The following is a 25,559-nucleotide window of genomic DNA, read 5'->3' as shown; positions in this document are numbered from 1 at the left end:
TTCATATTCTAGTAGAGTTTTACATTCTAAATAGAAAATGAACATAGGTGGAAAAAACTATTGAATAAAGCTGTTCCAATAATTTCTATATAACTGAACAGTGAAAGATCCCTTACAGTTGAGTTACTCATAGGAAAGCGTCACCCAGGAGTTAGATTGTATATGCAACCTTAAAGGAGTGGTATGAGTAGGTGGAGAATAGAACGAAACTAATTTGAGGGATGGGTGTAGGAGGGGATATTTAAGGTATATTTAAAGGACATGATAACTAGGCTTGACTAGAGTGAAAGGTTTGTATTGGAAAATAGTAAAAGACAAAGCAAAGTCTTTTAGTGGAAAACAAAATTTTGGCTGTACCATATTAGTGATATGTTCCTCTAATCCTAAATTCAATTACAGTCTATTTTAATATTTCTTATGTAAAGGGATTATCACATTGTACAGTTTGCAGTTATATCATGATTCTAAACACATCTTTATTTATACCCCTAAATATGTTCTATAAAATTTGAGGCCAGAGTATTTAGCCCTACTCAGGTTAAAATGATGTTTTGTTTTTCAGTTACTTACACGCCAAGTCAATCATCCACAGAGACCTCAAGAGTAATAGTATCCTTCCTGAAATTTGTCTGCGAAGTTTGAAAACATCCTGACTTTTTCTTCTGCATTTTATCTTCACATTATGTAAAAACAGTTTCATGCTAAGTTCAATGTATTGTAAAGAGAATTAATAAATGGGTTTGCATGAGAGTGTAGTAGAACAAGGTACTACAACCTGCTTTTGGTTTGTGAACAATTGAGCGTTACAACAAAAATCTCTGAAATCTTTATGATAGTAGGGCTTTTTGATTGCTTGCTTACATTCTTTCAGCACTGGAAAACAGATAGTTTGTAGTTATCTACTAGTTCCTTTTAACACTCTGGCCTTGCTCAGCAGTAGGTAAGATGTAACTGAAGGCTTTAAGTTACAGATAGCATGAGGTGAGAAAAACATATTTTTTCCTCTTCCATAAACTTAGATTAAGATCCTGTCTGCCAACCACCTTCATTCCAGTGAAGAGCCTTTACCACTCCCCAGCAGTGCCAAAAGGATATTTGGGCCTATGTTACTAAAATCTTGTGGGAAGTTTCAGGGTCTCCCATACACTTAGGAAAGCATCTCACCTCACTCTACCTCATTTCAAGCCCTCAAAACCTTAAAAGCAGGTCATATAGGCCAAATAGACCTAATCAATATATAAAGTACTACATCTTTTTTCAAAGAATTTCATATTACAGAATTATAGAAATTAGATCTCTTACCTAAATTTCATAATGCTTGCTCTGATTGGAAAATGAGATCTATTGTTTTCCTTTACTTACTACACCACAGATATTTTTCTTCATGAAGACCTCACTGTAAAAATAGGTGACTTTGGGCTAGCCACAGTGAAATCTCGATGGAGTGGGTCCCATCAGTTTGAACAGTTGTCTGGATCCATTCTGTGGATGGTAAGAATTGAGGCCTTTTTACATTAATTTTTGGGACCCTGAGATGCTGCTGAGTACTAGAAAGTCATTGAAGGTTTCAACTATAGTATTTTAATAGTTCCCGGTGTTCACAAAAGTCAACATTCATCTTATCTTTTTATGTAAATAAATCTTAACTTTTTTATCTTTAAAAAGAATATTATGAAACTAGTTTCAGTATCTTTCAAAAATAATGTTTTTTAAACACTGTTTATATTTTATTTAAAATTGTCTCTAAAATATTTTGTGTTCCAAATGTTCCTTGTTCCCAGTTAAAAAAAAAAGTATTCAATTTAAGCATGTGTGATCTGCAACTATTATTAAGGTTTGTGAAGAGAACTGCTCCTTTAAAGAGAGGCTGTTTGCCCTGGACCATGTGGCTCGGTTGGGCATCAGGTTGGGCGTCGTCCTGTGCACTGAAAGGTTAGCAGCATGATTCCCAGTCAGGGCACATGCCTGGGTTGCAGCTCAATTCCCAGTAGGGGTCGTGCATGAGGGCTCTCACATCAGTGTTTCTCTCTCCCCCTCTCCCTTCCTCTCTCAAAAAATTGATTTTAAAATATTTTTTGTAAAAAGAGGAGGAGAAGCTATTTCACAGTCTTATTTAAGCCTAAATTGGAGTTACTTTATTTCGACTAGAAAGAACCATATAATTATGGAGCACCTACGAGAGGAGAGACAAAGAAAAAATGAGAGATTTCTTAACACTGTAAGCTTTGTGCTGCCCTACATAGGTCTTTCTTTCTCTCTTTTTTTCTTACATATTTTTATTGATTTTTAGAGAGAGGAAGGGAGAGATAGAAACATTGATGACAGAGGAACATTATCAATTGGCTGCCTCCTGCATGCTCCCTACTAGGGTTTGAGCCCCAACCCAGGCATGTGCCCTGACCAGGAACCAAACCAGTGACCTCTTAGTTCCTGGGTTGACACTCAACTGCTGAGCTATACCGGCTGGGCTCTTTCTCTTTATTTCTATTTCTACTTTGTACAAAAGAAGAAAGAGAACATATGAAAGAAAGGAACCAAAACTTCTGTGTAGTTACCTTCAGCAGGCTATTGGGATAGTCTAGGAATAATTCTTTAAGCAGTAATTCTCAAAAGGCCCCCCAAGACCCTTTTAGAAATTCCCAAGGTCATCCTTGTGTGAGCCCAGATTGTTCTTCGTATTCCTCAACCAGAACAACATCACACCAAATTGAATGCAGAAGCAAAGTATATGACACGAGCTGGCTGCTGCTAAACCAGATAGTCAAAAAGAATTATAGGACTATTCTTCTCACTAAAGTTTTTTTGTTTTTGAAAATATAGTTACTTTTCATTAAAAATGTGTGATTTGTGTTAGCATCTACTGGTTGCTGTTTTATTATTCAAATGAATTAGTAAATATTTTAACAGCTTCTCAGTTTAGTTTTAATATGATTATTTATCCACAGAAATAATACATAAGCTCCTTGGGGGTTCTTAGTAGTTTTCTTTTTTTAAACATATTTTTTATTGATTTCAGAGAGGAAGGGAGAAGGAGAGAGAGATAAAAACATCAATGATGAGAGAGTATAATTGATCGGCTGCCTTCTGCATGCCTCACACTGGAGATCAAGCCCACAACCCAGGTATGTGCCCTTGACCGGAATTGGACCCAGGACCCTTCAGTCTGCTGGCCGACGCTCTATCCACTGAGCCAAACTGGCTAGGGCCTCAGTAATTTTCAAGACTGAATGAGTACTGAGACCAAAAAGTTTGGGAACTGCTGCTCTAAGCTGAATGCAGGGTGTCCCAAAACTATTAGTGCAGTTTTTAATAACAGAATGTGCACTTTGGGACACCCTACTGGAAACAGAAAAGAAGGGGCTTTCAAAGCCACATTTGCCTAAATTCTTTGAACTCTGTGTATCAGTCTCCAAGAAAGGAATTACAAGGTAGGATTCTGAATTAGTCCAGATAAGCCTGGGGTTAAATTGCGCTATGATTTCTTATAATAACTGAAATTAGGGCAAGCTGCAAGGTGGGAGGGGGATTGGACTTAGAGTTAGGAAGTATGTACTGTAATGTTCTGTGTGACTCTTACCTGCACCTTTCTTAACTGCCTCCAAGTCTCCCTCTTTAATGTTGGGTTGGACTAGTGGATTTCTAAAGCCATTTCTATTTTTAAGATTCAGTATTTAGAGCTAAGAAGAATTTTTCTTTAATATGTGTTTAATTGTTTTAATACATAATTATAAACAAGAGGCTAATTAGTAATTATAATGCAAATCTCAGGCACCTTTAAGGTACACACCTTTTAAAAAAGACGGCAGTGTATACTAAGGGGGGTGCAACAGATTTTTAAGTACTGAAATTGCAAAATCATTAAAATTAAAAAGAAATAATTGATACACGTTTTAGAGGTCTATTTATTTAAACTAGTGTGGGAGAGAGAGGCTCAGTCAAGTGTTTGGGTTTGTCTTTATTCAAAGACCTTAGTGGATTATTATACATGAAGTTTTATATTTTGTTATAGTTTTTTTTTTGTGAATACCTGGATAGATGGGTTCATCTTTTATTTCCCCAAACTAAGTTTTTGGTTTTTTTGTTTGTTTGTTTGTTTTTAAATATATTTTATTGATTTTTTACAGAGAGGAAGGGAGAGAGATAGAGAGCTAGAAACATCAATGAGAGAAACATCGATCAGCTGCCTCCTGCACATCCCCCACTGGGGACGTGCCCGCAACCCAGGTACATGCCCTTGACCAGAATCGAACCCGGGACCCTTCAGTCCACAGGCCGACTCTCTATCCACTGAGCCAAACTGGTTTCGGCCCCAAACTAAGTTTTAAGATGAGAAATTAGCCAATAGTACATTTAATTGTTGAATAAATCTTTTTGGGTTGATATTGCCTTCAGAAACAAATTTAGAACATCCATAGGCTAGGAAAGAAGAGTTTGATCAGAACTAAGGTTATATAATTCTCTGAATTATTTACAATAGTCTTCTCAGCCTTGTTTTATTTATAGCTTAGAAGAGAAAGAAAACTTTGTAAAAAAATGTTTTGGAAATTAAAACAAAAATTAACTGAGGATTAATAATGCACAACTTGTAAATAGATGACATTCAACTTTTTATCAAGTCATCTACCAACAACAGTGAGGTAAAACTAAATTTTAAAGGCAACTTTTCAATTGATTTATTACTCTGTCCCTCAAAGAAATTGTGTTCTGGCTTTGAAAATTATTTTTGTATCATAAACCAGCCTCTTAGTTTTCTGGCTTGTTCATTACATCACAGTTGTATGTGATTTATTTTGTACTGTAAAAGTAATATCAGTAAAGTGTAAGACAAAACAAGTAGGTACAACCTTCCCTTCACCCCCATCCTTTCACTCTTATCAGGATCTCCCTCCCACACATCTTCCATCAGTGGTTCTCAACTTTGGTTGAGCATTAAAAACATCTGGGGAGCTTTAAAAACTAACCAGTGTATCCCCAGATTCTAATGGTGTGTTATTGGGCAGGAATGCAGTCTGGACCTTGAGAGGTTCAAGGCTGCCCAGGTGATTCTGATTTCCAGGTGAGGCGCAGTGCCATTATTCCCTGCCTTGTGAGGTAGTCTCACTTGCCTTACTCTGACCAGTGACCAGGACTCTTGTCCCAGGTCTTTCAGCCTTTTTACAGTTAGTCTTGGTTTTTTACAGAGTTTTTATTAATACCCTTCAATTTATTTGATTCCTTCCAAATGAAACAATACAGAAGATTCAAGGTGAAAGAACTGTTTAAAGCTAATATTTAACCAACCATTTGTTGTATTTCAAGTAAGTAGCCAATAAGAAATCTACCTATAGAATACAGTGACTGAAATGTACAAAAATGTATGTAGCAAATATGATTTGGTCTATATCTTTGCCCAAGAAGCAAGCAGCGAAAAGATTCTTCATACCACCTTCTATTAAATCTACCCATTGCCTATTGCTTTTGTTAATAAGACATCTTTGGCATGTTTATACCATTTTTGGAGGCGGGAAAGGGATTTGAGTTTATCAGTCATGAAATTTTGCCATTATTGTCTAAGGTGTCCTGAGATGAGGAGAATCATTTGTACCAATGGGGAAACTTAAATTCTAGCAATTGCCAAAGTGGTTGTGCTACTCCCAAACATCTTATAACCACAGGTATAGTATTTATTTGCTGAATCATGATTGGGAAATAGGAACTGATTCTTGGTAGGTAAGTCAAGGGAAGAGTTCAAATAGCAATGATGATATTTTTTGTACAAAGAGGGCAGCTGCTAAAATTATAAAAATATTAGTAATACAGATAGAATCTCAGCTAACACTGCCTCTTTTAGAGTTTACAGGGTATATTTTTACTTTCTTAATCAGTTATATTTCTTTGACCATTAATAAGAAAATTAATTACATATTCGGTGGGTTATTTAATGATTAAAAGCATTTTTTCTGGGAATCATAATAGTTTGGTTTTCAGTCTTTATTCAGTTGAAGTAAAGAATAAACAAGAATATTTTTCTTTTTATGTTCTAACAGGCACCAGAAGTAATCAGAATGCAAGACAAAAACCCTTATAGCTTTCAGTCAGATGTATATGCATTTGGGATTGTTCTGTATGAATTGATGACTGGACAGTTACCTTATTCAAACATCAACAACAGGGACCAGGTAAATATTTACCATCTCTTAGGGTTTATTTTACTATTTACATCAAGTTCCAATTCTGCCGGGAGCCGGTCCATCCTTGCTGTTTCAAGGGACCTGGCATATATGGCATACTGTTCTTAATATGTTTGCTCACCTTCTTGGCACTATGTGTTTTAACCAAGGTCACCTCTCTGAGAAAGGTTGTTTCCCCAGGTAGGGATTTTCCCCTGAAGTTAGGGAGGGAATAAAACCCCTTAACTAAGTGCCAGGCGGGTAATTAATCACTTTAACTACGAACAATCATGCTTAAGCTACATAATCTTTACTCCCTGGAATGGAGATAAGAAACGCCCTAACCTTTGGAATAGAGATTGATAGGATTGGAATCAACTGGTATAAATACAGATGTAACAAGACAACAGGACACAGAACCTAGACACAGAACCTACACAGAACCTAGAGACAGAAGAACTTTGCTGGAGAGAACATGGCAAAAGATCCTGGACAGAAACTGGCCACAGAACCTAGAGACAGAACCTAGCGAGAGAACATGGCAAAAGATCCTGGACAGGACCTGGCTACAGAACTTGGTTGAAGAACCTAGCCAGAACCTGGCTGAAGAACCTGGCTACAGAATCTGGTGACCAAACCTGGCTGGGGAACCTGGGGAACCTGGCTGGAGAACCTAGCAAGAGAACATGGACACAGAACCTGGCTGGAGAACCTAACCAGAACTTCGCTGGAGATCCTGGATAGAACCAGTCTGAAGAACCTAGAGACAGAACCTGGCTACAGAACCTGGATAGAACATGGCAAGAGAACCTGACTAGAACCTGGTGACTGAACCTGGACAGAACCTGGCTGGAGAACCTAGCGAGGGAACATGGCTACAGAACCTGGCTGGAGAACCTGGAGAACCTAGCAAGAGAACATGGACACAGAACCTGGCTGGAGATCCTAACCAGAACTTCGTTGGAGATCCTGACCAGAACTTGGCTAGAGATCCTGGCTAGGCTGCTGATCAACTGAACGCTGTCTCTGTGTCATTCCTTCTTCGCCGACTCCGTCCACACCTTTGGGGACCCCTGGACCTGCTGGGGTTGGACCCCGGCATAATTCATTGTAGAAAAGAAGTGTTAAGTCCTGGATACATATGAGGGATAGACCTCTGGGTCCTTGTCACCAGTTTAGATACCTTTTGAATACTTTTGATAGTAATAGCAGCATGTAAGGCCTTTCCTTTAAATTTTTTTTTTAAGTCAATACATTACAGAGACTTTTTAAAAATATGTTTTTACTGATTTCAGAGAGAAAGAGAGAGGGAGAGAGAAAGAGAAAAATTAATGATGAGAGAGAATTATCAATTGGCTGCCTCCTGCACACCCCCTACTGGGGATCGAACCTGCAACTGGGGCATGTGTCCTGACCTGGAATCAAACCGTGACCTCCTGGTTCATGGATCAATGCTCAACCACTGAGCCACACCAGGTGGGCTTCATTCTTAATTAAGTGCAATGGAGTGAAATTCCTGATCTTCTGAAACTAGAGACACAACAATGACAGTACCTCATGTTTCTTGACCGTGGCACAATTAGGAACATGAGCTCTGCTACTACGACATCTGGGCTGTATAACTTTATTTCACTCTATCACAGAGTGTGCTACCTGAGCAGGTACTCAACCATGAACTTCTTTATATCAAATTCTTAAAATTATTAAGGTTTCTCCATTTTGTTTAATTTTTAAAACTAGGTAAATGGAAGAACTGTGACATCATGCTTTCATTTTCCTATAATGAGAATTCTAGTAGGAGGGAATATTTTTACTTCCTCTCCTCCTAAGCACCTGTTCTCTGTCCCTTACCTTCCCAAATGTACTAATGTAACCAACCATATGCAACTCTTTGCCTTTTCTATCCCAGTAATATTAAATTTACCTAGGCTTTTAACACTGGCCAAGAAAAGGAATTGTCTTTACTGAAATTACCTTGTATACCTCAACATTTTAAAAGTAAGTTTGTGTGTATTTGTGTGTGTGTGTGTGTGTGTGTGAGAGAGAGAGAGAGAGAGAGAGAGAGAGAGAGAGAGAGATATTGCAGCACACTGTTAATATATTACAAAACAATAGTTGACATATAAACTGTGATTAAATGATATTCATACATGCCCTAGCCGGTTTGGCTCAGTTCCAGTTAAGGGGGCACGTAACTTGGTTGCAGGCTCCTCCCTGGCCTGCACCCTGGTCAGGGCTCATGCAGGAGGCAACCAGTCAATGTGTTTCTCTCACATCGATGTTTCTCTCTGTTTTCCCCTCTCTCTTCCACTCTTCCTAAAAATCAATGGAAAAATATTCTTGGGTAGGGATTAACAACAACAAAAGAGAATAATATTTATACTTTATACTGTGGTTTGTATCAGAATCACCTGAGTAATTTGTTTTAAAAAGTGGAGATGCTGGAGCAGATTCTGATTCAATGGGATGGGGTCCAAGCACCTGCATTTGTAATAAGTTTCCCAGGGAATTCTGATACAGACCAAAGTCGAGAATCACCAATCTAAAGAGTTTAAAAAAAGTGCAGATATTTTATGCGTTTCATCATAACCTCCCAACCTAGTGAAATGATAGTTTTATACACAAACTAGAGGCCTGATGCACAAAATGCGTGCAAGAGTAGGCCTTCCTTCCCCTGGCTGCCGGCAGGCACCTGGGACCCAGGCTTCCCTCCCAGCCCCGGCTTCATCCGGAAGGTCATCTGGAAGGCCGTCAAGTCTAATTAGCATATTACGCTTTTATTATTAGAGATGTGTTACTTCATTAAATAGTGTGTGTTTTAGTCAAGAGCTTAACTACCAATTTTTTTGGTGATAGCTCTGAGTAGCTCTCTCACTAAGAACTTCCACTATCAAAGTGAAAGGATGGGGGTGAATCAATGTGAAGATAATTGTAAAGAATGTGAGAGTCAATTCGAGAGAGAACCAAGATGGCGGCATAGGTTAACGCCGGAGTTTGCTGCTTTGAACAACTACTTCAAAAGTGAAACCAAAAAACGGAAGGTTCATCACCCAGAACCACAGGAACGCTCGCTGAGTGGAAGTCCTACAACTAGGAGGAAAGAGAAACGCATACGGACACTCAGAGGAGGCCCAGTGCTGAAGTCAAATTCTGAGGTGGGGAGTGCGCAGAGCAGGCTGGCGGCGGAGGGCGCGGTTGTTGTTTTCAATCGGGAGGGAGTCGCAGACTCTGAGCACCAGATCCGGGCGAGTCTTTAGGGACCCAGACTCAAACGGGAGAAGCGGGACTGTCTGGCTTCAGTCAGAGCGAGTGCAGCTTTCTCTCCGAGCTTTGCAGCGGGTGCTGGGACTCAGAGAGGCAGAGCCCCTGGGGACAGGACTGAGAGCCGCCATAACTGCTCTCTCCGGCCCACCCTGTTGATCCTGTGCGACCCGCCCTGCCCAAGCCCTGCACAGAGGCATTTGCCGGATAGCCTCAGGCAAAGGCATTTGCTGGATAGCCTCAGGCAAAGGCTAGATTAGCACCTCCCTAGAGGACAGAAGTTCTCTCACTGCTGACACAGCTGATTCTCATAGCCACTTGGCCTGGAGGTCAAACCCTCCCTGGAATTAGCTACAACAATCAAGATTTATCTATAAGACTGCGAACAAAGACCACTAGGGGGTGCACCAAGGAAGCATAACAAAATGCGGAGACAAAGAAACAGGACAAAATTGTCAATGGAAGAAATAGAGTTCAGAACCACACTTTTAAGGTCTCTCAAGAACTGTTTAGAAGCTGCCGATAAACTTAATGAGATCTACACGAAAACTAATAAGACCCTCGATCTTATATTGGGGAACCAACTAGAAATTAAGCACACACAGACTGAAATAACGAATATTATACAGACGCCTGACAGCAGACCAGAGGAGCGCAAGAATCAAGTCAATGATTTGAAATGCGAGGAAGCAAAAAACATCCAACCGGAAAAGCAAAATGAAAAAAGAATCCAAAAATGCGAGGATAGTGTAAGGAGCCTCTGGGACAGCTTCAAGCGTACCAACATCAGAATTATAGGGGTGCCAGAAGATGAGAGAGAGCAAGATATTGAAAACCTATTTGAAGAAATAATGACAGAAAACTTCCCCCACCTGGTGAAAGAAATGGACTTACAGGTCCAAGAAGCTCGGAGAACCCCAAACAAAAGGAATCCAAAGAGGACCACACCAAGACACATCATAATTAAAATGCCAAGAGCAAAAGATAAAGAGAGAATCTTAAAAACAGCAAGAGAAAGAAACTCAGTTACCTACAAGGGAATACCCATACGACTGTCAGCTGATTTCTCAACAGAAACTTTGCAGGCCAGAAGGGAGTGGCAAGAAATATTCAAAGTGATGAATACCAAGAACCTACAACCAAGGTTACTTTATCCAGCAAAGCTATCATTCAGAACTGAAGGTCAGATAAAGAGCTTCACAGATAAGGAAAAGCTAAAGGAGTTCATCACCACCAAACCAGGATTATATGAAATGCTGAAAGGTATCCTTTAAGAAGAGGAAGAGGAAGAAAAAGGTAAAGATACAAATTATGAACAACAATTATGCATCTATCAACAAGTGAATCTAAGAATCAAGTGAATAAATAATCTGATGAACAGAATGAACTGTTGATTATAATAGAATCAGGGACATAGAAAGGGAATGGACTGACTATTCTTGGGGGGAAAAGGGGTGTGGGAGATGTGGGAAGAGACTGGACAAAAATCGTGCACCTATGGATGAGGACAGTGGGTGGGGAGTGAGGGCGGAGGGTGGCGCGGGAACTGGGAGGAGGGGAGTTATGGGGGGAAAAAAAGGGAACAAATGTAATAATCTGAACAATAAAGATTTAATTAAAAAAAAAATAAAAAAAAATTGTAAAGAATGTAATTGCCCAAGTAATCTAAGTTATCATGTACTTGGTATGTGCTCATTGAATTTCTGTGTGACCCTTACCCAATAGCAGTCTTAATTCTATATTTTGAAATTTTTTTTAATGACTATATTTCTACCAAAGTCAACACAAAACTAATTTTTTAGTTTCTGTTTGGTCTTTTTAACTATTTCATATCTTTAGAATGTTGAAACTTAGCTTTGAGTATTAAGAAAAATCTATGGCCTAGCTTCTGATGATCTGATATTTTAAGCCTGCATGAAACTTAAATTCAGGATGGACCAAACTACTAGCTGAAGGATATAACTGACACATATTACTTACTGTACTCGTGACAGATTCTAGATCCCTGAGACATGATGATGGCAATCTGAGTAGCAAGATTGTAGTCTCTAATTAGCAAGCTTTGTGAGCTCTGCCTCTTACAGTCTCATTTCCTCAGCCACATAGCATAATCCCTGTGCCATGTTCACTTTTCCTATGCAAAGTATTTCTCTAAAGGAATCACGTGGGAATTATAGTTTAGTTTTTGTTGATTTACCATAGATAACTATAAATAATAAAAATTTGTGAACTTAGATGACATCCATTTGCCAGTGAATATACTTATTTTAATAAAACAATAAAATTATATTATGGAAACAAGTATTATTATCTCCAAAATATGGATGAAAGCATCCCAGGGTTCTTGGCATTTTAGGCACTTTGTCCTCCATGGAAGTAGAATAAGTAATGTGGCAAGGGCTTCCTTTCCTGAGAGAAATAAGTGAGTGACCAACAGAAGGGTAAGGCCTTTACTAGTTAGCTTTTTCTGGTAGTACAGTTAGAGCAGTGGTTCTCAACCTTCTGGCCCTTTAAATACAGTTCCTCATGTTGTGACCCAACCATAAAATTATTTTCGTTGCTACTTCATAACTGTAATTTTGCTACTGTTATGAATCATAATATAAATATCTGATATGTAGGATGGTCTTAGGCGACCCCTGTGAAAGGGTCGTTCGACTGCCAAAGGGGTCGCAACCCACAGGTTGAGAACCGCTGAGTTAGAGGCTTGTGGAATTTGCCAGTCTAAAACCAAGTTAAGTATTTGATAAAGAAAATGGAGGTAAAAAGAACCATAGACTACCCTGGCTGGTGTGGCTCAGTTGATTGAAGCATTGTCCCATCTACTGAAGGGTTTCGGGTTCAATTCAGGGCAAATACCCAGGTTGTGGTTCAGTTCCTGGTTGGGGTGCATAAGGGAGGCAATCAAACGATGTTTCTCTGTCCCTCTTTCCCTCTCCCTCTCTCTATAAAACCAATAAAATAAAATAAAAATGCAAAAACTGTTAAAAGGAAAAAAAGGAGCTGAAACCGGTTTGGCTCAGTGGATAGAGCGTCAACCTGCGGACTGAGGGGTCCCAGGTTCGATTCCGGTCAAGGGCATGTACCTGGGTTGCTGGCACATCCCCAGTGGGAGGTGTGCAGGAGGCGGATGATCGATGTTTCTCTCCCATCGATGTTTCTAACTATCTCTCTCCCTTCCTCTCTGTAAAAAATCAATAAAATATATTAAAAAAAAAAAGAAAGAAAGAAAAAGAAAAAAAAAAGGAGTGATATAGTCTTCCCATTACCATTCTTCATTATCTAGTCTGCTTTCTTCCAATGGCACTTTTCTGTGAAACTCCCTCTGAGTTGCTAACTCTCTAGTCATCCTCAATGAAGTGTAACCACAGTCATTGCTCACACCATCCCTTTGATTGATTTTCTTTGATCTCCATGGCTGTCAGATTGACTTCTGCTTGATAATCTAGGAATATTGTTCTTTTTCATGGAAGATGAGAAAGTTGCTTCTTTACTATATAACAGAAACCATTCCTCCATGCTCTTACCCCTATAGTCAGAGGTGGCAGTTTTAATGGCAGTAAACTAAAGGCAGGACTCTGGTAAAGTAGCAGACCCTGGATTCACAACCTGCATAACCTGATCACATTACCTCTCTAGGTGTATGTTTTGTGTGTGGATCTGTTTGTTTTCCAATTATAAAAATAAGAAATTTGACTAAAGAATTCCTTCCAGTAATAAAAATCAGGATCTTTCCTAAAACAGGTCTCTTAGCTCCTTAAGGGATGACCAGCCCTATGTTACTTTGCAGAGTAACATACCTTTTACTTTAGTTACCCTAGTGCTGAAATCTGAGAAATTACTTTGTCATTTTTTTTCTCTGTATGATTCTAGTTTGTTCTCTCATTACTGTATCCTTCCCTCTTTCAGTACAGCTTCTCTACTAAGTTGAGATTTACTAGTATAATGTGCTCATTAGCTAGATATATTAACTGTCTACCTTCAGGGCTTTCTCTTCTTGGAGCAGAAGTGCCGTGTCATCTTAGAAGAAAATAACATTACATTTAGCCCTGACCGGTTTGGCTCAGTGGATAGAGCGTCGGCCTGCGGACTTAAGGGTCCTAGGTTCAATTCTAGTCAAGGGCATGTACCTTGGTTGCAGGCACATCCCCAGTAGGGGGTGTGCAGGAGGCAGCTGATCAATGTTTCTCATCAATGTTTCTAATCTATATCCATCTCCCTTCCTCTCTGTAAAAAATCAATAAAATATATTTAAAAAAGAAACATTACATTTATCTGTTATTTCAGTGTATTCCAGTTATTATTGCTGTATGACAAAGCACCCAAAACATAGTGGCTTAAGCAACTTAATGCATCTGGATTTGGGCTGCTCTCAGCGAGGAAGGTTTATCTGTTTCACATGGTATTATCTGGGGTAGATTCAATGAGAAAGAATCTGCTTCCAAAGTGGCTCATTCACAAACCTGACAAGGGGGCACTAGCTGTCAGGTGGAAGCCCAGCCAGAGTTCTCAGTTATTCTCCACCTGGGTCTTTATGTAAGGATTTTTTCATGGGAAACTTGGACATTCTCATAGCATGGTGGCTAGGTACTAAGCGCAAGATCTCAAGAGACAGGAAATGAATGATAAGTACCATTGTCTTAGCAACACACAAATTATTTCAATAAAAATTTTTTTGATACTATATGTAAAGCACTGTGGGATACAGAGATGAATAAAACACAGGCTGAGCACTCAGTGGAGTTTACAGTTCTGTTGAGGCAGTGCAGGTGGGTGATACTGACAATAAACAGATGTATACAGAGGAGTGAATAAAGAGGTGGAAATGCCAGGAGTGCTGAGTGTGGATTAAGAATGAAATTAACCAGTCCCAGGATTTCAAACCAAGCCACTGATTTAGTAGTGTATGTGCCACTTGAATCTTCTATCCATGAATTACATACAAGAAAGACTCTCTTAAGTTTAAATAATTGCAAAGAATGTAACTGCCAGTGTATTATATTAACATTTCAAAAGAAAGCCATTATAGCCTTCTTTTAAAAGTGCCCAATAAAATCTAAAAGCCATGCTGATTTGATGCCTACCATCACTTGTTTAAAAAAATACAAAAACTCTGCATTAATTTTTGGAAGTTTTACATGGCTTTATTTTTTCCTCTTTGAACTAACTACTTGTATTACTGTTTAAATTTAGAATTTAAAAAATATTCCTATGATTTTTATCAGCTCTGAATGATATTTTTTAATTGTGACTTATTCCATTATTAATAACTATTAATGTATAAGTGATGAAAATACGTTTTTATTATTTAAGAAACATTGAAGGTAAAATTTTATTGGAAATGTGGATCTTAATGAACAACATGAGGCTTTTTAAAATTTATTTATGTATCTGTGGATAAATATGACTTTTGCTAGAATGAGCTGGACTTAGCATCAGTCCTTTTCCTTGTTTTATTTTTAAAGAAATAAGCACTGAGAAATATTGTTCAAATAAGTAAGAAGCTAAGAAAATCAGGAGTTTCATTATAATGTATGCAGAGTTCAGTGGTCCCCAAGACCACCTTCAGGTTCAGTAATTCATTAAGTCTCACAGAACTCACTGAAAGTTGTTAATTGTCACAGGTAGTTTATTGCAAGAAAAGGAAACAAATTAAAATCCATCCAGGGAAAGTGCATATAGGGCAGCATTAGGAGAATTCCACGTTTGGAGGTTCCAGTTGTCCTCTCCCAATGGGATTGTGGACAACACTACTCCTGGCAGCAATGTGTGACGACACACATGAAATATTGCCAACCAGAGAAACTCACTCGAGACTTGGGATTCAGAGTTGTTGTTAGGGCTTAGTCACGTAGATATGCTTGACCACTGCTGTGGCCGACCATAGCTTTCAGAGGGCAAGTTGATACCACATGAGTCTAAACCCCCTCTATGAATCACATTCATAGCATAGACTATCTGACATCTCCTAGGGCCCCAGGTAAACAAAGACACTCTTACCAGGCACAAGAGGCTAAGGATTACCTCCCAGGAGCCAAAGGCAAAGGCCAGCCCTCTACGTGGGCAAGATTATTCTTTACCATACACCATACCACTCAGTTATTTGAATTCATTTCTTGAACATACCAAAAATTACATAATAACTTGTCATTAATAGTTACTTTAATAATCAGCTGACAATTTAATTAATTTTACTGAAAGCAAAGAATTGCAAACCAACTGCCTTGTAAATGGAATGTTACCCATTCATTGGAGCACAGTTAGACACCAGTATTTGGAAGTGTCCCTTTGGTACCCCAGCAGTTTTACACCCTGGAGCGCTGTGCACACGGTGAAATTCTGTACTGGTAAAAGGTAACTTGTAAAGTGGGAGAAGAATAAGCTTTATACTTTCATTTTAGTGGTGCTTAGCCAAATCAGCTTATATTTAACAAGGGTTATTACATCACCAAACGGGAAATAACATAAAGTAGGATATCAAACTTGACTTTCTTAAAATTATCAGCTCTGCCCTATAACAAAGCACTCTCTACCTCAGCCTCTAGTCTGCCCCTATTGGACCAGTTCCTCTAAGAGTAAAACCCCTCTTTCCTGCCTAAGTCACAAGACTCCTAACATCTGTCTCTGTCCACCTTCAAAAGAGCCGAAAATTAAGAAATTAGAAAAATTGCAAATCTCTGCACTCAGAGAACAACATGAGGCTTTTTAAAATTTATTTATGTACTTTTTAAACAGAACTTTAGTTCTTTCTGGAGGAGTCTCTGATTCTCAGATTTATATAACTATAAATGCCCCATTAGAGTTTCCTCACCAAAAGAGTTTAAAATGCTGATGTAAAAACTAAAAAGTTAACTTTGTTGGTTCCTGCTACATATATATAAAGGGCTTAGTATGATGCCCAATAAATTATTTAAGTAGAAAAGAGGCACAATCTGGTCTGTGTTTTAGAATGATGATCTACCAGTGGAAAATAGATTGTATAAGGCAACTGGAGCGTGGGAGCAATTAGCGGATCTTAACAGTAGTCCAGGAGTCATGAAGATTTCAGTTTGCAGCCCATGAAGTATTGGCTCCCAGTTATATGTGGCATCAGAGTATTAGCATTATGTTATTAAATTTTTTATTGAAGTGTAATGTGCATACAGAAAAGTACACGTCTTAAGTGCATAGCTTGTTGAATTTTCAATCTTTATGCCTTTTTCAACTAATTACAAGTTTTATGATTTGCCTATTTTTTCTTCCCAGATAATTTTTATGGTGGGACGAGGATATCTATCTCCAGATCTCAGTAAGGTACGAAGTAACTGTCCAAAAGCCATGAAGAGATTAATGGCAGAATGCCTAAAAAAGAAAAGAGATGAGAGACCACTCTTTCCCCAAGTAAGAAAAAACTTTGTTACCTATAAGAACATGCTAATATTCAAATGCAGATTTTTTAAGCACTTTTTAGAGCACACAGTTTGTATTTCATGGGTTTGGATCCCATATGATTATGTGCAGACTCCAAATAAGTAAACACAGAGATGATTTCATAAAGGTTGAACAGTGGCACACCTAAAAACTTGGGAACCTAGTTCACACTATTCAGAAAGACTTGATTTTTGTCTAAACATTCTCAAATGTTTTGGTCTCACAACCCTTTTACACACTTTAAAATTATTAAAGACCCCCCCCACCCCCCACCCCCCCACCCAAAGAGCTTTTCTATATAGTAATTACAATTTTAAAATTTAAAACTAGGTTTTCAACTAAGTTTTTAAAATACTTATAAATTTATTTAAACATAATAAAAACTGTTACAGGTTAAATAATGTTTTTATGAAAAGTAATTATGTTTTCCCAAACCAAAAAAAAAAAAAAATGAGTAACATTGTTTTACATTTTTTGCAAATCTGAAAAAAAAAAAAAAAAGACAGCTGGATTTTCTGGTTTGCATTCATTATGATACAATATCTTATATCATGTAGCCTCTGAAAACTCCACTTAACATGGGTAAAATAATGACAGTGCCTGGCTGATATCACTCAGGGTTTAGCGCACCAGCCTGCACAACGAAGGGTCATGGATTCAATTCCCAGTCAAGGGGCATGTACCTGGATTACAGGTTCAATCTCTGAACTGTATAGGAGGCACCCAGTCGATGAGTCTCTCACATCGATGTTTCCTCCTCCCCCTCTCTCTTTCTCTCGTTCTCTTTCTCCTTTTCTTCTCCCCTTTCTCCCCCCCCCCCCTTCCACTCTCTCTGAAAATCAATGAGAAAAATATCCTCAGGTGAGGATTAATTAAAAAAATAAAACAATGACAGTAACAGAGGCAAATAATATCTTAGTTTATGATGAAAATCGTTTTTCCACAAACCACACTTTGAGAATTGCTACTTTAATTTTTTTGATGGTAAAATAAACAGATTCCAAACTTCCCTTTAGTACTAGGCCTTTTTGAGGGGCATTTCCACCTGGGGCTAAAGGAAATGGCAGCTGTCAGCACTGGCTGCCTTTCTCTTGATTTTTGGAAATTTTCCATTGCTTTTTACCTGTTTATGCTGTAAGGCTAAAACGCTTAAGTTAATGATCTTTCAATAAGCCTCACAAACTGGAACTAATTACCTGAATAAGCTTAGAAAGTTAATTATAGTAGATACTGTAACATAGCATCCCACTGGCAGTGTTTTATGATGCTTAGGAAGTTCCTGGCAACACTGTATAAATGTGTCTCAATCAATCAAAATACAGTTTTCAAATAGAAGTACTGATTCCCACAGTTACTCAGCTACCATAATTACCGAGTTGGTCCTTTTTAAACCTATGCTTTTGAATACCCAACCCTAACTGAGTTTCTTAGACAAAGGCCACTGTTACAGGAATGAGTGAATCTTTTATCCCCATCTCAAGAATTAAAGATGGAATTTATAGTTTTATCAAATCTCTCAGGGGCCGTCTCAGAGCAGGGAGGGGATGCTAACTAGTTGGTTGGATAGATACATGTTTTACAAATTGGAATTCTAAATTACTCTTCTTTTGAGGAAGACTTGTTTGTGTGTGTGTGTGTGTGTGTGTGTGTGTGTGTGTTTTTACCCAGAAAATCACTGCTTTAAGAATATCAAAGTAAAGTCCATATTGTTGGCCAGTGTCAGCAGGACCCCACACCATCTTCTTTTCACATCCCAGGTGCTAGAGTTTGCTATTTAACACGGTTGATATACGTTCACAATGCAAATTATATACTTAGGCCCACTTTTTTAAAAAGTATTTAAAGTATTAAGATGTCTGTATTCCTAAATATAAATAACATTTCATTATTTTCATGGCATCAAAAAATGAAATGCATACATGAATTTTCCAGATTATTGAAGCCCCTTTTAAGTACTATTTTTTAGTTTTCATTGGAGGATCTCTTTTCACACTATACACAAACATAAATTTCAAGTAGCTAAAGATTTACATGTTAAAAACAAAACTATAAAAAAATGAAATCATTTTTATAACCTTGAGGTAGTAGGAAAGGCTTTCCTAAGTAAGAGACAAAATCCAGAAGTTATAAAGGAGAAGATTAGCAGGTATGACTCCATTAAAAGATTTTAAACTTTTATATAGTAAAAATAATATTGAAAGATAAACACAGAGAAAAATAATTATAACATGTATAACAAAGGTTAAATATTTATAGTATACAAAAGGCTCCTTCAGTCTTACCTAATAATAGACAAACATGTAAATTGGCCATACCTTTGCTAACCAGCCAATCAGGAGAGTATGCAAATTAACCCAACAAAGATGGCAGTTAATTTGCATACGTAGACTCCAAGCAGCTTAGTGAAGCCTGACGGCTCCGGGGCCAGCTCCAGCCCGAGCCCGGCCAGAGCAAAGGCCTGGGTCCCGGGTGCCAGAGGCAAACCAGTGCCAGCAGCCAAGGGAAGGGAAGGCCTATTGCATGAATCTCTTTGTGCAACAGGCCTCTAGTCAATAAATAAAAGATAATCAATAGAAAATAAGCAGAGGATATGAACTGACAATTCACAAAAGAAATACAAATGGTAAATGAACTTAGGACTATAAGAGTTCAGTGATAGTAGTTAAAATGCAGAGTAATACAATAGTGAAATCTGTTTTTTATTTTTGCCCTTAATTAGCAATAGCCAGCATGGGGCACAGTGTTGGGAAAGGGGAAGAGCCTCCCTTTTAAGTTTAACAGTGTTAGTGCATGTAAATTGGTTAGGACTTTTGAAAGGACTTGGTAAAATCGATAAGCTTAAATTACATATACCCTTTGCTTTGATAATTCCACTCGTAAAAACCTGTACTACAGAACCTGCTTCCACAAGTATTCAGATATGTACAAGAATGTTTATGCAGTGTTAAAGGGAAAAGTAAAGACATAAAGGTCAAGGTAGGCTCTGCAGATGGCATGCATATCAATAAGGGAACAAGCAACACAGAAAAATTTGTGACACTACTTTAAATGCTGGTGAGTGTGAGGGTGGGCTCTGTTTACATATGTGCATGTTTATGCATAAGAAAGGTCCTGAAGAAAGTATAGACTCTTTAACAGTGGTTACCCCTGGAAGGTAAAATTTATACTTTTCCATATTATTTGAATTTTTATTTGTGTGATATGCTTATAATTTTTTTACATATTTTTATTGATTTCAGAGAGGAATGGAGAGGGAGAAAGATAGAAACATCAATGATGAGAAAGAATCATTGATTAGCTGCCTCCTGCATGCCCTTTGCAGGCCGACACTCTATCCACTGAGCCAAACAAGCCAGGGAGATATGCTTGTAATTTAAAAAAAAAAAAATTATAACATTGCTATTTCTTTACCTTTATGCTAACTATTATACAGATTATAGTTTAATTTTAAATAGTTAGGCCCAGTCTGTGTGGCTCAGTGGTTGAGCGTCAACCTATGAACCACGAGGTTAAAGGTTTGATTCCCTGTCAGGGCACATGCCCGGGTTGCAGGCTCAATCCCCAGTAGGGGGCGTGGAGGAGGCGGCTGATCAATGATTCTCTCTCATCATTGACGTTTCTATCGCTCTTCTCCTCTGAAATCAATAAAAATATATTTTTTAAGATTTTTGGTAGCTCAGAAAATAACAATAGTAATAATAGCTTCTAAAGTTTTATTGAGTACTTATTATATACCAGGCATTGTACTAAGCCCTTTATATATGTCTCATATTTATGTACATACATTACCACACTGTATGCTTTGAAAAGTCATAACTTGTTTCTTTATACCTTAAAATATGTTGAATGTCTATGTACGATTTTAGATGCTTTCCTGTAAAGAATGATGAGGGTCTTGAAGATTAATACCACCTAGATTTTCATTCTTCTTTCTTTCTTTCTTTTTCTTGTTTTTTTTTTTTGTGTGTTTTTTTTTAGATTCTCGCCTCTATTGAGCTGTTGGCCCGCTCATTGCCAAAAATTCACCGCAGTGCATCAGAACCCTCCTTGAATCGGGCTGGCTTCCAAACAGAGGATTTTAGTCTATATGCTTGTGCTTCTCCAAAAACACCCATCCAGGCAGGGGGATATGGTGCGTTTCCTGTCCACTGAAACAAATTAATGTGTGAGAGGGTGTAGGTGGGTAGGCACAAAGAAAAATGAACATAAGTGTGCTTATATATTTGTTAAATTGAATACAGTTTTCTTTAAGGTAAGCCAAAGAACACTTACGTGTTTAAAAACTGGATGTAATTTTTTTCCCCATCTAAAATTCACACTTAGCATTGGGTTTTCAATTTGCAAGGGTTTAAAATGCAGACATAGCTAAAAATGTGCAAAGCCTTTACCGGATGTTGTATTTCCTATTCCAAGTTTGTTTTGTTTACTTGGTTATTCTAATTATTAAACTTCAATTAAACTTTTCCCATGCACTTTTTGTCATTAGCTACTGCCCATCTGTTAGGGTTTCCCAAGAACAACAGCACTCCTGTGCACGTGTGTGCAGGTGGGAGGTTGACAGTAGGTTAGCCTGTGTCAAGTTAGGCAGACCAGACAGATCGCATTCAGGAAGTCACTAAAAATGCATGTTTGTTTTTATTCTTAATATTTTTTCTGTAACTTATTTCTTTTTCTTACAATTTGGAAAGTGTGAATGTCCTTTATTCCCTTAAAGCAATATACTAAATCAAATTTCTTTTTATAAATTATGGGTGCAGGTAACTATAGCTGTTGCTTAGGAGTGGCATGCTTAACATGAGTAACATGGTTTAACTTTGCATCTTTAGTGGGGAAATGTTATAAGTTGGAGTTCTCTATAGATATTTCTTTATATATTAAGGATATCTTACATAGAAGCCTAATTTCCTTACAAATGCACTGCCTCCTCCCCCCAAAAGCTTCACAGAATCCTGTGAAAACTCTTAGGTTTGTTTTTCTTTCAGATATTTTTGTTTGCCAAACACCTGGTAATGGATTTTTTTTTTAATTGTTACTTTAAATTATCTTATCTCTTGTGGTGCCTGTTTTAGCAGTCACCATATCCATGGGTCTCGTAAACTTCTTGCGTTCCTTATATTCTTTGCCCAGCAATTCTACTTATTATGAAAGAATGCCATTCTTTTTGTGTGTGTTCCATGGTACAGAGTATTTGTTAGTGCTTTCTCATGCTTACACTGTCTTGTGTAGACAGTGACTGTAATGTGGCAGTCAGTATATTCTCACCGTGAACCATAATCTTACTGGGAAGCAGCATTGCTGTCCTCTTATCAAAGAAATTGACATCTCTGCTTCAGAGTCAGCCTAGGGACCAACGCCAGCCTCCTCAATACATCTTTATTCAAATTGAATTTGTACTGATTTTTTTTTAATATTTTTTAAAATATATTTATTGAGTTCACAGAGAGAGATAGAAACAACAATGATGAGAGAGAATCATTGATCGGCTGCCTCCTGCACACCCCGCACTGGGGATCGAGCCCACAACCCAAGTATGTGCCCTTGGCTGGAATCAAACCTGGGACCCTTCAGTCTGAAGGCTGACACTCTATCCACTGAGCCAAACCGGCTAGGGACTGATTTTTAAATATAGCTGACAGTTCAAAGTTATTCAGGCACACAGACAACATCTGCCTAAATGCTATCCTTCTTTGAAGCCAGTAAAGAAAATTGGAAAGACATTAATAATAACGTAGTTTTTAAGTACCAGAACTTTTTCAAATACTTTTTGTATTTGCATAAGTTAGATTTCATCCAGGAAAACCACTCAGTGATAAGTATGGAATACCTTTTGCTCCTCATTTGGGTAGCTTCATATAAGTAATGTCATTCATGTTTTTAGAAATTGATTCATGGTTTTTAGTTTAGGCAAGAGTGGTGAAAAAGAAGTTTCTCATATTTTAAAGAATAAGAAAGACAGGATAATGTAACATGTTGGAAAACATCAAAGTGCATGATTTCTACGTCCTTATTAGTAACTATTAAGTGGAGTTTTATTCGCAAATGGAATAGCAAGCAAGTAGCTAACAGTTTTAACAAAGTTGACTTGCTGTATGGAATGCTCAAAGACTTGGGCATTTTGAGGCACAAGAGTCAAAGGGTCGGAAAAAAACCAAGATGGCGGCATAGGTTAACGCCGGAGATTGCTGTCTCGAACAACCACTTCAAAAAACAACTAAAAGACGGAACAGACATCATCCAGAACCACAGGAAGGCTGGCTGAGTGGAAATTCTACAACTAGGAGGAAAGAGAATATCAGATTGCCGACAACAATCAAGGCTTAACTACAACAAGACTGCGCACAAAGACCACTAGGGGGTGCACCAAGAAAGCATAAAAAATGCGGAGACAAAGAAACAGGACAAAACTGTCAATGGAGGATATTGAGTTCAGAACCACACTTTTAAGGTCTCTTAAGAACTGTCTAGAAGCCGCCGATAAATGTAGTGAGATCCTCAAGAAAACTAATGAGACCCTCGATGTTATGATAAAGAACCAACTAGAAATTAAGCATACACGGACCGAAATAACGAATACTATACAGACTCCCAACAGCAGACCAGAGGAGCGCAAGAATCAAGGCAAAGATTTGAAATGTGAAGAAGCAAAAAACACCCAACCGGAAAAGCAAAATGAAAAAAGAATCCGAAAATACGAAGATAGTGTAAGGAGCCTCTGGGACAGTTTCAAGCGTACCAACATCAGAATTATAGGGGTGACAGAAGATGAGAGAGACCAAGATATTGAAAACCTATTTGAAGAAATAATGACAGAAAACTTCCCCCTCCTGGTGAAAGAAATAGACTTACAGGTCCAGGAAGCGCAGAGAACCCCAAACAAAAGGAATCCAAAGAGGACCACACCAAGACACATCATAATTAAAATGCCAAGAGCAAAAGACAAAGAGAGAATCTTAAAAGCAGCAAGAGAAAGAAACTCAGTTACCTACAAGGGAATACCCATACGACTGTCAGCTGATTTCTCAACAGAAACTTTGCAGGCCAGAAGGGAATGGCAAGAAATATTCAAAGTGATGAATACCAAGAACCTACAACCAAGATTACTTTATCCAGCAAAGCTATCATTCAGAACTGAAGGTCAGATAAAGAGCTTCACAGATAAGGAAAAGCTAAAGGAGTTCATCACCACCAAACCAGTATTATATGAAATGCTGAAAGGTATCCTTTAAGAAGAGGAAGAAGAAGAAAAAGGTAAAGATACTAATTATGAACAACAAACATGCATCTATCAACAAGTGAATCTAAGAATCAAGTGAATAAATAATCTGGTGATCATAATAGAATCAGGGACATAGAAAGGGAATGGACTGACTATTCTTGGGGGGAAAGGGGTGTGGGAGATGCGGGAAGAGACTGGACAAAAATCGTGCACCTATGGATGAGGACAGTGGGTGGGGAGTGAGGGCGGAGGGTGGGGCGGGAACTGGGAGGAGGAGAGTTATGGGGGGAAAAAAGAGGAACAAATGTAATAATCTGAACAATAAAGATTTAATTAAAAAAAAAGAGTCAAAGGGTCTTTTTATTGATAGAGCTGTTTCTGTAATCCTCCAGTGAACTTGCTTCACTTTTATTTTTCTTTCCTTGTACACTCTCTTTTTTCCTCTTAACATTAACCACCTGAACAGTCCCCACCATCTGCTTTCTTTCCTTTCCTCCTTTGTCAGTCTCCTTTGCCAGAGGGCATTCAATGCTAAACTCCTAGAACTGCTGTCCCATAAACATTGAAACATGCCTTCAAAGGGTCTCATAGTAACTCTTCTTTCCAAATGGGGCCCACTGGGAACATTAAAAATAGCAGGTGAGATGTTTAGATAACATGGATCTGGAAAAATAGGAAGCATTAGAATGATATATGGTAGTTTATCTTTCTGTTGTTTGTTTTATACTAAGTTTTTAGATATAGTCTCCGAATAAAGAAAAACATTATTTTCCTGACCCTGTGTAAAGGTAATCACTAACTAGTTAATCACAACAAAAGGACATTCATTCTCTTGTAACTGACTTCTTCCCTAAAATCCAGGACCTCAGATATTTTCATTAACGTTGGTTTCCTTCTTCAGGAGGCAGCCTTTTCATAAAATTTGTTTCACATTTTAGAAGGTTTACTAGTCAATGATGAGGAATGAGATTTGTCTTCTTGATTTTAAGTAGTTTAGGTATTATAGCATCTAATCAACTGTTTCAGGTTTATTTTCTGATATTACAATATGGTACTAGCCATTTAAATACCGAGTCAGTAGTTAAAATCATCCTCTCTAAATAGTAACTATTTAACACGCCAGCTTACATGGCCTTTCTCTCAAGGTGGCCGCTCTCAATTTAAGGAAATGATCTGCTTTTCTTTTTTTTAAATACAGTATTATGAATATGGGTACTTCATGACTAAAGCATTTCGCCAATCATAGGCTTATTTAATTGAGAATTATTGAGCATTTCTATGGCACTTCAGTGTGTCTATGCCAGAATGTTCCTCTTTTCTTTTTTTTAATATATTTTATTGACTTTTTACAGAGAAAAAGGAGAGAGATAGTTACAAACATCGATGAGAGAGAAACATCGATCAGCTGCCTCCTGCACACCCCCTACTGGGGATGTGCCTGCAACCAAGGTACATGCCCTTGGCCGGAATCAAACCTGGGACCCTTAAGTCCTCAGGCCGACGCTCTATCCACTGAGCCAAAC

General features: G+C 38.1%; 1 protein-coding gene across 5 annotated transcripts in view; it reads left to right on the top strand.

Moving 5' to 3' along the window:
* BRAF (B-Raf proto-oncogene, serine/threonine kinase) overlaps nucleotides 1–25,559 on the top strand; it is a 145,614-nt gene that overhangs the window by 108,976 nt on the left and 11,079 nt on the right. For 3 of the 5 annotated variants that reach the window (XM_059711989.1, XM_059711991.1, XM_059711988.1), the window contains 5 exons: nucleotides 563–609; nucleotides 1,373–1,491; nucleotides 6,027–6,158; nucleotides 16,656–16,790; nucleotides 20,799–20,952. In XM_059711989.1, the coding sequence (XP_059567972.1) occupies nucleotides 563–609; nucleotides 1,373–1,491; nucleotides 6,027–6,158; nucleotides 16,656–16,790; nucleotides 20,799–20,952 (587 nt within the window). Of the gene's footprint in view, nucleotides 1–562; nucleotides 610–1,372; nucleotides 1,492–5,554; nucleotides 5,652–6,026; nucleotides 6,159–16,655; nucleotides 16,791–20,798; nucleotides 20,953–25,559 lie in introns of those variants that run through there. The other 2 variants (XM_059711990.1, XM_059711993.1) reach the window with 2 other exon arrangements.

The sequence above is a fragment of the Myotis daubentonii genome, chromosome 10 (genome assembly GCF_963259705.1).
Source record: "Myotis daubentonii chromosome 10, mMyoDau2.1, whole genome shotgun sequence".
NCBI lineage: Eukaryota > Metazoa > Chordata > Mammalia > Chiroptera > Vespertilionidae > Myotis > Myotis daubentonii.
Note: the sequence above shows the minus strand (reverse complement) of the source record. Positions and strands in the feature narration are given on the sequence as shown.